The sequence below is a fragment of the Mobula birostris genome, chromosome 8 (assembly GCF_030028105.1).
Source record: "Mobula birostris isolate sMobBir1 chromosome 8, sMobBir1.hap1, whole genome shotgun sequence".
NCBI classification, from domain to species: domain Eukaryota; kingdom Metazoa; phylum Chordata; class Chondrichthyes; order Myliobatiformes; family Myliobatidae; genus Mobula; species Mobula birostris.
The window spans coordinates 36,517,605-36,531,643 of record NC_092377.1 but is presented as its reverse complement, the minus strand read 5'-3'; the positions used below and the strand labels follow the sequence as shown (position 1 = coordinate 36,531,643).

Here is a 14,039-nt window from a genome sequence, read left to right as displayed (position 1 = left end):
TTGTGATGGATCTACTAAAGCTTTAAGAAACCACCCCCTCGCTGAAATGACATACCACGAGTGTTCAAATAAATGAGAACTCCCGCTGGGAGGCAGTGTTCTCTTCTCGCTGCTGCCATCAGGAGTGTTAGGTCCCACGCTGCCAGGTCCAGGAATAGGAATAGGATAAAGTAAAGGAAAGGAAACAGTATCCTTTATCCATCAGTCTCCTGAGCCAGTGTGGATAACTTCGCTCAACTGAACACTCAGATGATTCCACAACCTATGGACTCACTTTCAACGACTCTACAGCTCACGTTCTCAATCTTATTTATTATTATTATTTGTTTTCTTTCATATTTGCACAGTTTGTCTTTTTTTGCACATTCGTTGTTTGTCCGCCTTTGTGTGTAGTTTTTCATTGATTCTGTTGTGTGTCTTTGTATCTACAATGAATGCCCACAAGGAAATGAATTTCAGGGTAATATGTGGTGAAAATAAATTTACTTAAATAAATTGAAATAAATAAAGATTTTGTTCTGCATAGATCTTTTTTTAACCCACCTGGAAACAGACTGTAAATCAGTAATCAAAAATTTGCTTTTGATCCTGGTGTGGAATTCATATTCCTGAAAGTATGCAGTTCAATAATTTGTGTGATAGTTCAGTGACATTAAGAGATTTTCCTTTATCTTTTTCATATAGGAGAGCAGAATATATGCAGTGGCCAAATCAGGTATGAGAATGTCAGAGGCCATTAGTGCAGATCCAAGTAACAAATGTAAGTATTTGGTACCTATGAGAGAGAAATGTTTCCAGATTAATGGATTAGTTATGTATGTGGTCACTCATTCACAAAATTCTGTGATTATAGAACAGTTACTGTTTTAGAAAGTTTTACAGGACTGTGCTTACTTTCCTGTGAATAGTTAAATCAGTGTCCTTTCTGATATATCTAATAAGATTAGTTTAAAGAAAATTTCCTCTGTTGTAAAAACACTTGCATTTCCCTTGGCTTCTTTATCTGTTTATATGAAAAAAAGTGATTTTTGCTGAAGTACAGTTTGATTGTGACATTTCTCAGCTATTTTGTCTTGGCAACCATTCTTTGTGTCTGGGCCTAAGTGGTTATTGATGTCACATTGATTGACCTACCAAAGCTTCACATCTGACTCCAGTCCTCCCCTTCCCCAGCATTCACAGCACAAATGTTCCCATGGGAGCCACTGAAAACTGGGAGCAGGGAAATGGAAATTCTTATGGCCTACCAATGCAGTCATCCATATTTGTGTTAGATCTGTATACCAGCTGTTTGAATATGTGAAAATGCTCTGCTAGAAGTCTTGCATAATAGTAGTCCAGTGCTTTACAGTATATTATCACCATTCTGTCATTTAAAAGTTGTTTCCTGTGTTAAACTGATTGAATAGCATCCTTTCTATGAGTCATCACTATATGTTTATATGATAGTTGCCTTACATTCTATGTAACTCATGCACCTTTTTTTGACCGATCTTCAGAAATGGTCTCTTGAATCTTGCTCAGGTCAAACAAGCTGAAGAGACTGGAAATTGAAATCAATTTCCTCTTGGCTCAGCTGCTTCTTGGACCTAGCTCATTCTCTTGTGAGTGGGGAGGAGAGGTGGGGGTTGGAGGCGGGCTTTCAAATGTCTTTAAGTTTATTATGTAGATGTGGTTGATTATTATGTAGATCTGGTATCCATATACGTGCGCTAGCTTATATAGGCTTCCAACAATAGGGCAACGTACTCACTATCCCCTGCTCTAATCACCTCAAGTGAGTTCTGACAGATCAGCACAGGTCAGTATTAAACCTACCTTTATCTTGGTGGGCTGACTCAGGTTAGTATAATCGGAAACAATTTGTCTAACCCTCTTCCAAGTAAGGCAGTATAGCAGTCCAATCCCTTCAACTAGATATGTGGTTAATTTCTGTACAACACAGAATTTTAATGTAGCTTCTGGATGTTAAACAAGTTATATAGTACATATTCTTTATTCTAGGCACTGGCTTCATGCCTTCACAATCAACATCGGAATCTTATACCAGTTTGGTCTATAATAACATGGCCACTCCAGTTTATACTGTTTTGAAAGGGGTGAGTACATAAATAGACGCTATGGCTCATCTGGTTCATGCTGATTCATTTCTCCATAAGACCATAAGACAAAGAAGCAGAAGTCGGCCATTTGGCCCATCGAGTCTGCTCTGCCATTTTATCATGAGCTGATCCATTCTCCCATTTAGTCCCGCTCCCCCGGCTTCTCGCCATAACCTTTGATGCCCTGGCTACTCAGATACTTATCAATCTCTGCCTTAAATACACCCAATGACTTGGCCTCCACTGCCGCCCATGGCAACAAATTCCATAGATTCACCACCCTCTGGCTTAAAAAAAATTTCTTCGCATTTCTGTTCTGAAAGGGCGCCCTTCAATCCTTAAGTCATGCCCTCTCGTACTAGACTCCCCCATCATGGGAAACAACTTTGCCACATCCACTCTGTCCATGCCTTTCAACATTCAAAATGTTTCTATGAGGTCTCCCCTCATTCTTCTAAACTCCAAGGAATACAGTCCAAGAACGGACAAAAATTCCTCATATGTTAACCCTCTAATTCCCGGAATCATTCTAGTGAATCTTCTGTGTACCCTTTCCAACATCAGCACATCCTTTCTTAAATAAGGAGACCAAACCTGCCCACAGTACTCCAAGTGAGGTCTCACCAGTGCCTTATAGAGCCTCATCATCACATCCCTGCTCCTATACTCTATTTCTCTAGAAATGAATGCCAACATTGCATTCGCCTTCTTCACCACCGACTCAACCTGGAGGTTAACCTTAAGGGTATCCTGTACAAGGACTCCCAAGTCCCGTTGCATCTCAGAACTTTGAATTCTCTCTCCATTTAAATAATAGTCTGACGGTTTATTTCTTTTGCCAAAGTGCATAACCATACACTTTGCAACATTGTATTCTCATCCTAGTCCTATCCACCCACAGCCAGACCATAGCCGTCCATACCTCTCTCATCTATGTACTTGTCCAAACTTTTCTTAAGTGTTGCAATTGAACCCACATCTGCCACTTCCATTGGCAAATCATTCCACACTCACACCACCCTCTGAGTGAAGATGTTCTTCCGCTCCTATTTCCCTTAAATATAAAATCTATGACCTTAATTTCTAGACTCACCCAATCTCAGGGGGAAAACGCTGCATGTATTTACCCTATCTATAACCCTCATAATTCTGTACACCTCTATAACAACTCCTTTATTCTCCTATACTTGAAGTAGAAGTATTATACACTGAACAATTTGCTAATGTAAGCCATTGAGGCTTTTGTTTAATATTTCTGAATTTTTAGCTTTTTTCTTACTCAGGCAACTTTAGGTGTTGGCGTGGAGATACATCTCTTATCAAGGGAGGTGTAAGGCATTCTTTCCCTCCACTAGTCTGGGGGTCACCCTTAGACAAGGTGTAGCACCTGCTTAGCCCCCGATCAAGGTCACATTAAACCATGGGAGCAAGTGGTGGATGTTTGTATGAGCAGCTGGTGCACATCACAAGTCCTGGTTATGAAACCACTGGTGCCAGGTAGACAATCTCTGAAGAGTATTGACAATGGCTGTGGTCACATGTCTTGTAACAATGCTACCCAAAAGAAGGAAGTACCAAACCACTTATGTGGAAAAATTTGCCAAGAACAATCATGATCATGAGACCATATTCACCCTCGTCATATGACACAGCACATGATGATGATGATGAAATTTCCAATTATTCAACTCCCTTACATTGGTTTAGGTGTAGATTAATGTGTACAGTTAAGTGTGTATAGTAATTTTTTTCCCAAGGAAACTGTGAGAATACATCTCTTTCTATTTCAATCTTTTTATTAATTTCAAAATATAGAAACAAAACATAACAATAATACAAATAGTAGGAGATATATTGTTACATTTAAAAAAGTAATTGCAAAACCAAATAATGTAAATTAACAAAGCTCCCAATCATGTAGAACTAACAGCGGATAATAGAAAGCAAAAAAAAAACTGGAAAAAAAAATCATGAAAAAGAAAAAAAAAACAAAACAAAAAAAAACAAACCCCATCCCCAAAGAAAAACAGAATTAATCAACTAAACTAAAAGACTTGAGCAAAACTAACAACTAAAAAATGGAAAAGAAGAAAACCTTAGTGTCGACGACTCCATTCCTCTCCAACAACAGTACAGAGAGATAAAACAAGTTTGGAAATGATCAAATTACATCAAATGAAAATGCTGAATGAATGGCCTCCAAGTTTTTTCAAACTTAATGGAAGGGTCATAAACTGCACTTCTAATTTTCTCCAAATTCAAACACACCATAGTTTGTGAAAACCAATGAAATACATTAGGAGGGTTAATCTCTTTCCAATTCAACAAAATGGACCTTCTAGCCATTAAAGTAAGAAATGCAATCATCCTTCGTGATGAAGAGGTTAAATTATTTAAGTCTATCATTGGTAGTCCAAAGATAGCAGTAATTGGATGAGGTTGTAAGTCTATATTTAGGACCGTTGAAATAATATCAAAAATATCTTTCCAATATTTCTCCAACAAGGGACATGACCAAAACATGTGGGTTAAAGAAGCTATCTTGGAATGACATCTGTCACATATTGGATTAATATAAGAGTAATAACGAGATAGTTTATCTTTGGACATATGAGCCCTGTGCACTACTTTAAACTGTATCAACCTATGCTTAGCACATACAGAGGATGAATTCACCAACTGAAGAATTTTTTCCTATTTTTCAGTCGGTATATTAATCTCAAGTTCTCTTTCTCAGTCAGCTTTAATTTTATTAGAAGCATCAGGACATAAATTCATAATTATATTATATATAATTGCTACTACACTTTTCTGAGAGAGATTTAAATCTAAGATTTTTTTCCAAAGTGTCCATTGGATATGGGTGTGGAAAATTAGGGGAGACAGTAATTAAAAAGTTTCTAATCTGTAGATATCTAAAAAAGTGAGATCTGGGTAAGTTATATTTATTAGAGAGTTGATCAAAAGACATAAAACAATTATCCAAAAATAAATCGCGAAAAGATATTATACCTTTGGTTTTCCAATCAAAGTAAGCTTGATCCATCGTGGAAGGTTGAAAAAGAAAATATGATATAATGGGACTTGCTAGAATAAATTGATTAAACCCAAAAAATCTTCAGAATTGAAACCATATACGTAAAGTATGCTTAACTATTGGGTTGTTCATTTGTTTATACGATTTAAAAGAAGTAAAAGGAAATAAAGTTCCTAAAACTGAACCCAAGGAAAACCTGTGTAATGAATTAGATTCAAGATTTACCCAATGAGGGTTTAAAGATACGTCCAAATCTCGTAACCAAAATTTTAAATATCGAATATTAATTGCCCAGTAATAGAATCTAAAATTCAGGAGGGTGAGCCCCCCCCTCCTTTTTAGATTTCTGTAGATACCTTTTACCTAACCTAGGATTTTTGTTCTGCCAAATATATGAGGAAATTTTTGAATCTACATTATCAAAAAAAGATTTTGGGATAAAAATTGGAACCAATTGAAATATATACAAAAATTTGGGCAAAATGATCATCTAATAGCATTAATCCAACCAATCAAAGACAAAGAGATTGGTGACCATTTAGTAAATAAAAGTTTAATCTGATCAATTAAAGGTAAAAAATTAGCTTTAAATAAATTTTTATATTTTTTCGTAATTGTTATCCCTAAATATATGAATGAATCAGTAACCAATTTAAATGGTAAACGTCCATAAATAGGTACTTGCTTATTTAAAGGAAATAATTCACTCTTATTAAGATTCAATTTGTAACCAGAGAAGTTACTAAATTGAGCCAACAGACCTAGGATAGTAGGAATTGACTTCTCCGGGTTAGAGATGTATAACAACAAATCATCTGCATATAATGATAATTTATGTATTTCGTTTCCACAGGTAATACCAACAATATTTGGCGAGTCACGAATAGCAATTGCTAAAGGTTCAAGAGCAATAGTGAATAGTAAAGGACTAAGAGGGCAACCTTGCCTAGTACCACGAAAAAGACGAGAAAAAGGAGATCTATAATTATTTGTACAAACCGAGGCTACCAGGGAGTAATATAACAATTTAATCCAAGATATAAATGTCAAATTAAAATTAAATTTCTCAAGAACATTAAATAAATAAGGCCATTCAACTCTGTCAAAGGCTTTCTCAGCATCTAATGAGATAATACATTCCGGGGTAGTAAGTGAGGGGGTATAAACAATATTCATTAACCTCCTAATATTAAAGGATGAATAGCGATTTTTAATAAATCCGGTTTGATCCATGGAAATAATTTGAGGTAACACCTTCTCCAACCTAGTTACTAGAATTTTTGAAAAAATTTTAGAGTCTACATTCAGAAGAGATATCGGTCTGTATGATGCACAATCAGTAGGATCTTTATTCTTTTCAAGAATTAAGGAAATAGAGGCTTCATAAAATGATTGTGGTAATTTACCTAAACTGATTGCTTCCTTGAATATTCTAGACAACTTAGAAGAAAGAATGGAGGAAAAATATTTTAAAAATTCCACTGTAAACCCATCCGGACCAGGTGCTTTACCGGAATTCAATGATGAGATTGCAGTTATTATTTCTTCCTCTGAAATGGAAGTTTCTAATGATAAGCAATCTTCGGGTGATAGTTCCGGAAAACTCAATTTACTTAAAAAATCATGCATAAAATTAGAATCATGAGGAAAATCAGAGTGATATAAAGAGGTATAAAATTCTTGAAAGGTTTGGTTTATCCCAGCATGATCAACTGTGAAAGTATCATCCTGTTTGCGAATCTTAGTAATTTGACGTTTAACCGAATCAAATTTCAATTGGTTAGCCAGTAATTTACCCGATTTATCGCTATGAATATAAAAATCACTTCTAGTTCTCATTAATTGATTTTCGATTGAGGATGTTAATAATAAGCTATGTTCCAATTGGAGTTCAACTCTGTGTTTGTACAGCTCCTTACTGGGAGAAATAGCATATTTTTTATCGACTTCTTTAATTTTATCAACCAACAGACGTATCTCATTGTTAACACGTCTTTTCAAACCAGCCGAATAGGAAATAATCTGACCACGGATATAAGCTTTAAAGGCATCCCAAACAGTTCCATTGGAAACTTCTTCCGTAGTATTAGTTGAAAAGAAGAAATCAATCTGCTCCCTTATAAATTTTGACAAAGTCCAGATCTTGAAGCAATATAGGGTTAAATCGCCATTGTCTGCTAGTACAAGAGGTGTCCATTAACTTGATGGAAAGTTTGATTGGAGCATGATCTGAAATAGCAATAATGTCATAATTACAATCAACTACATATGGAATCAAATGAGAGTCAATCAAGAAATAATCAATTTGGGAAAAAGAACGATGAACATGTGAAAAGAAGGAGAGTTCCTAATCATTTGGATGTAGAAATCTCCAAATTTCTGAAATCCCAGAATACAACATAGAAGAGTTAATAATAGTAGCCCACTTATTTGGTAAAGCCGGACTACCTATGCATCTGTCCAACATGGGATTCAAACATAAATTAAAGTCACCGCCCATTATCAACATATACTCGTTTAAGTTAGGAAAGGAAGTGAATAAGTGTTTAAAAAATTCAGGATAATCCACATTCGGAGCGTAAACATTAACCATAGCGACCTTTTTATTAAAAAGTACCCCAGTAATTAACAGAAATCTGCCATTAGGATCTGAAATAATGTCTTGATGAATAAATGTAATTGAGGGATCAATAAAAATTGAAACGCCTTTAATTTTGGCTTGAGCATTTGAATGGTATTGTTGTTTTTTTCCAAAACAAAGAAGCGTTGATTGTCCTCTTTCCTTACATGAGTCTCTTGCGCAAAAATAATATGAGCATTCAGTCTTTGGAACACTTTGAAAATCTTTTTCCATTTTATTGGATGGTTTAAACCATTTGTATTCCAAGAGACAAAATTAATAGCATGAGCCATAATTGAAAATTAACCCTTTGGTGAGTAAGGGGTTAACCATAATGTGAGGTCATGAAATCGGAAGAGGAATACATGATTGGAGAGGAACCGGAAATCTCGACACCGCAGACATCTTTGTAGTTCTGAATCAGCCCAATAGAAAAAATTAGAAAAGAAAAAGACTACCCCATCCCCCAACCCCAAGAACCCCGAACTAAGCCAAAGAAGGCTTAGAATACATCTCACTACAATTCTTAGCACCCCAACTGAACTTCAGCAGTGCTCCTGTTGATTAAATGTTACAATTTTGAAACTGCAGAGTTCTTTGTAACCACTTTCAATAAATACATACTTATAGAAGTTGTTCCCATGATGCCTAATGGAATAGAGATGAAAATTGTAAGGCAAGGAGTAAACTGACCATGCCAATACAGCTTAGAATGTTGTCAATGATGAGAGGGTCATGAAGAAAGACGTGAAAATTTGCAGCTGTGAACTTTGTGCTGAAGAGCTAGAGGAAGCTGTAGCCAGAAAAGATTGAACAGTGATAAAGGTTTATAAATTGACTCCATTAGTTGGCAGGAGAGTAATAAGACAACAGGAATTTATGGAATTAAAACCCTTTACAATGAGAGCATGACATTTTTTTCTATAAAATCTTCCTGAAGCACATCTCGTAATTCTTTTAAAAGAGGATTAGATGGGTAAATATTCATTTGACAATATCTTCTTAGTCTCACATTCTGGATTAAGAATATATTTTGAGCTGCTCTCTGCTTAAGTGAGACCTGCCCACGCTGTATTGTACTGTATATATATATAGTGACTATATTTTATTTATATTATTAAATTCAGTCTGCATAGAATTTCATTGTCTCTGTCATTACCAAGATTCAGCTTATTAGGCCAAAGGACCTGTTTCTGTATTGTATGATTTGTTGACTCTAAAATTTAGCATGAAGAATACTTAAAAATGTGTATAAGATGATGAGCAGCATTGATCACGTGGATAGCCAGAGGCTTTTTCCCAGGGCTGAAATGGCTAACACGAGGGGTATAGTTTTAAGGTGCTTGGAAATAGGTACCGAGGGGATGTCAGGAGTAAGTTTTCCACACAGAGTGGTGGGTGCATGGAGGCACTGCCAGCGGCAGTGGTAGAAGTGGATACAATAGGGTCTTTTAAGAGCCTCTTAGATAGGTACATGGAGGTTAGAAAAATAGAGGGCTATGCACTAGGGAAATTCTAAGCAGTCTCTAGAGTAGATTACATGGACGGCACAACATTGTGGGCTGAAGAGCCTGTAATGTGCTGTAAGTTTCTATGTTCTATGCTCTAAAAATATATTTGTAAATCAGAGAGTTACAGCTCAAAGGTTCAACAAAATGAGCAGGTATTGTTCTTTGAAATATTCATTCCCACATGCCCAGTATAAAGAAGCAGGGTGGAGGAGGGGAGGAATTCCTGTGTAGACTTCGAAGTGGTTTCTATCTATGCTCCTGTAAAAGTTGGAAGGTTTAAATTCATGTACGTTGTAGTATAAGCCTTTACCACAATTGCCAAAAGTTTAACCACAAAACCTTCAGTAATATTTGCTTCTATAGGTTAAATGACCCTGTCGATTATCACACATATCTAATTAATACAGTGTCAAGAACGAGGAAGTTCTTGCCATATATTAACACAGATATCTTCTTAAAACTTTAAGAAAGCAACTCAGATCAGTACCGGACCTTTCTCAGACGAGTCCTCTGAAGTGGATGAAAGTGACAGCTCAAGAGGAAGCTCCAGGACTTCCATGGCAGGATCAGACTCCCGCAAAGCCAGCAGCCCCAGCAGTCCACGAGCCATGAAACGAGGTGTGATGTCCTCTCTATTTCCGCTAAGCATGTGAAAAATTGAGAACAAATTTATCCCTTCATGCTTGTCACTAATTATGATTCCAAAATCCACATCAAAATTACCCCTTTAATAAATTTTACTCACACTCTTAATAAAATTTGTTATTCCTTTTTTATAAATGATCCATGTAAAATAATGAGACTTTCCAGTAGGAGAGTCTCAATACTTTGAAAGTCCTAGGGAACTGGAGAAAATGTTGTCTTTCTTGTCCATTCTCTTAATCTTTTTAATTACGCGCATATTGCAAAACGTACTTTTATCTGATGGAAGCAACACACGCAAATTGCTGGAGGAACTCAGCAGGTGAGGCAGCATCTATGGAAAAGAGTGAACAGTCGACTTTTCGGGTCGAGACCTTTTATCAGAACCGTCCTGATGAAGGGTCTCGGCCCAAAACGTCGACTGTATACTCTTTTCCATCGATGCTGTCTGGCCTGCTGAGTTCCTCCAGCCTTTTGTGCGTGTTGCTTGGACTTCCAGCACCTGCAGATTTTCTCTTCTTTTATCTGACAGAAGTGTTTTATTTCATAGAGGAAATATAAAAATTGTCTTTTCGCTGCTGAGGCAATGCAAACCAAAGCAGTACTGGACTTTTTATTCAGGATCACAACTAAGGGAGCTTATCTCCAGTATTAGCTTAATCTCTGGTAAATCAGAGAAACTTCCAGGCAAGGTGTGACTTGTAACCAAATCCCAATAACTGAATATTTCTAAAGCAAGACACATTCCTACGTCTTGAACCTGTGATCTTTCAATATGGGTGCAATACTTATATTTAAAATAAATTTCATCAAAACAGATGGAATTTGTTCAAACTATAATAAATTTATTATGCACATGTCTTGTACAGGTGTTTCAATGTCATCTATGACTTCAGAAAGTGATTACGCCATCCCACCAGATGCATATTGTACTGACACAGAATGTTCCGAGCCGGAGCAGAAACTTCCAAAAACATGTTCTTCCCATTCCATTGACAGTGGAAAAAATGTAAGTTTAATTCCTGCTCACAAATAGCCTGTTTTAATACCAAGCTATTTGGGTTAGAATAATTATTAGTTGGACCAACATGTATATTGAGTTTATTAATCTGACAGTATGACCTCTAACCATAATATTTCAGATGAGGATATGGAGAAATCAGTCAATTTAATCATTAACCAATGACCCCTGCTTGAATTGTTTTGTTAGGGGTCATTGATCATTGAAGGAATTAAGATGAGCTTGATTTGCCAGGTCAAAGAGCCCGTAACAACCCTGGAACCAGCTTGCTGAAACCAAGAGCACAAACAACACACAATGACAGTGCCTGTAACTCCCATTATCTTTCCCCTACTAAACATTATTTACAAAAGCAAGAAATTGCAAACAAGACCGGGATATTTGACCAACTTTCAAAGTTCAAAAAACGTTTCAAGTAAATTCTATTATCAGAGTACATGCATGTCACCACATGCAACCCCGAGATTCTTTTTTCTGTGGGCGTACTTAGCAAATCTATAGAACAGTGACTGTAAACAGTCAATGATCAATGAACAACAGACTGTACAATTGAAAATATAAATAGATAGCAATAAGTTACAAGAGCATGAAATAACAAGATTAAGAGTCCTTAGCGTGAGACCACTGGTTGTGGGAGCACCAGAAATGAATGAAAGTTGTTATCCCCTTTTGTTCAACAGCATGATGACTGAGGGATAGTATCTGTTCTTGAACCTGGTGGTATGATTCCTAAGGCACCTGTACCTTCTACGTGATGGTATCAGTGACAAAAGAGCATGGCCTGGGTGGTGAGGACTTTTGACAATAGGTGCTGCTTTTCTATGGCAATGTTTCATGTAGATTTGCTCAACAGTTGGGAGGGCTTTACCCATGATGTACTGGGTCAGATCCACTACATTTTGTAGGATTTTCCACTCAAAGGCATTGGTGTTCCCATGTCAGGCCATAAAGCAGCCAGTCAGCACACTTTCCACCACACCATCTATAGAAGTTTGCCATGGTTTTGGATGACATGCTGGATCTCTGCAGACTCCTGAGGAAGTAGAGGTGCAGTTGTGCTTTCTTTGCAATTATATATGTAGGGTCCAGGACAGGTCCTCTGAGATAGTGACACCCAGGAATTTAAAGTTACTGATTCTCTGTTGAATACTTGTTCATGGACCTCAGGTTTCCCTCTCCTGAAGTCCACAATCAGTTCCTTGGTCTTATTGACATTGAGTGAGAGCATGTTGTTATTATACCACCCAGCCAAATTTTCAATCTCCCTCCTATATGCTGATTCATCACCATCTTTGATACGACCCACAACAGTGGTGTCATCAGCAAACTTGTATATGGTTTTGGAGCTGTACTTAGCCACACAGTCATAGGTGTAAAGTGAGTAGAGCAGGGGGCTGAGCACACATCCCTTCTCTTGCTGCTGGTGCAGAACACTGACAGGACAAAGGTAATTACTGACCGTTCAACAGGTAAGTCATCTTCAAGTACCCAAGTCTTTCACCATTCATTGCAAATAGTTAACAGATCTTTTAAAAATCTTGAGAATAGGTTGTCTTCCCTATAAATAACATATTGTTTACAAGCCAAAAGTGTTATTACCTCTTGTATTCAATAAGTCACAGCTTCTCCCTTGGCATGCATAACTATATGCCTCTCTTGTTTAGTTCTAAATTCACTGAAAACGTGAACAGGCAAAGATGCATACTAAGGGTTCATTAGATAACCATAATCAAAATGCACAATAATCTCTTCTGCAGGAATCATTAGAAAAGTCTGGATATTTGCTAAAAATGGGAGGAAAAGCAAAAACATGGAAGCGGCGATGGTTTGTCCTTAAAGGCGGTGAATTGTTATACTACAAATCACCAGTAAGTATGATAAACAGAACTCTTTGCTTTTAGCACTGTGGTGTCATTAAATTTAGAGCTAAGATATAAAACTTTCTTGTAGATTTTAATAAGGGATTTAGTAAAATTATTTAAATGTTATTGTCCTATTATTTGCAAAGTGGAATTTATTGATAGATAATTTTATTCATGCATCTGAATCCAGAGTGATGTCATCCGTAAACCCCAGGGTCGAATTGAGCTCAATATCTCAAATCATATTGTCAGATGTGATGGAAAGCAAACAATTCAGGTTAGTGTTCTACGGTTTATTTGCCAATGACAGCACCCGTTTCAGTTATTGAAATGAAGTACAGGTTGTATACTCCTTATCCGAAATTTCAAGATCTGAAAACCTCTGAAATCTGAATTTTTTTTGAGAGCTGGAGTGATATCACAAATGGAAAATTCCACAAGATGCCGGGAAGGTTCCCAGGCAATGTGCAGCACAGACAGTTGTGAGAAGCGACAGAGGTTAATGAAAAATAGAAATATGAAGAACTCTAACATGTATGGTCGGCATTGGAGTAAACATATGCTGCTTAATGGTATGCTGATCATGAAACAAAGAAGGACCTATCACAACAAACTTAAAATCGAGGGTAATTGTGAATATTCAGCAGGCTGGTTGCAGAAATTTAAGTAAAGGCATTGCATTGAATATTTAAAACATCTACTGATCACGAAAATCTAGCACCAGAACAAGTCTACAATGCTGATTGCTTTTATACCTTACATAAACCTAGAAAAAAGTAAAATACAAATACAGTGTAAACATGGCATCATGGGTGGAGACTGAAAGCCTGTTGTTGTTGTTGTTCAACAGCTGATTCAGTTTTTCTCCCGATGCTTTTGTTACACTGCACACATTACATTTTCATTATATTAAAAATATATAATAATCTTTACTGTTCAGTACATATGTGTGATGAAAAAGTGTATAAGAAAGGCTCCTTATCAGTAGCACATAAATTCAGAGTTGGAAATTATGACTATCTTATTATTTATTCCAAAATCCAAAACACTTCTGGCCCCAAGCATTTCTGATAAGGGGTACTCAACCTGTAATTGATTTTGCATTAAATTTACTTTCAATCAACTTCCTGATTGCAATTGTTATCTTTTCCAAAGATTTCTGAGTCCATGTCCATGTAATTTGTAGTCCAATCATTTATCCAACTACAAGGACTCCTGATGGCTGATGATAATGAGTGTGTAAT

The 14,039-nt window shown here is 36.6% G+C and overlaps 1 protein-coding gene across 1 annotated transcript in view; it reads left to right on the top strand.

Moving 5' to 3' along the window:
- The window catches only part of LOC140201237 (pleckstrin homology domain-containing family H member 2-like), a 140,226-nt gene that overhangs the window by 75,613 nt on the left and 50,574 nt on the right, over window positions 1-14,039 (top strand). Inside the window, exons 9-14 of the mRNA XM_072265007.1 lie at window positions 685-760; window positions 2,005-2,099; window positions 9,738-9,888; window positions 10,782-10,921; window positions 12,691-12,801; window positions 12,986-13,072. Of these exons, the coding sequence (XP_072121108.1) occupies window positions 685-760; window positions 2,005-2,099; window positions 9,738-9,888; window positions 10,782-10,921; window positions 12,691-12,801; window positions 12,986-13,072 (660 nt within the window). The remainder of the gene's footprint in view (window positions 1-684; window positions 761-2,004; window positions 2,100-9,737; window positions 9,889-10,781; window positions 10,922-12,690; window positions 12,802-12,985; window positions 13,073-14,039) is intronic.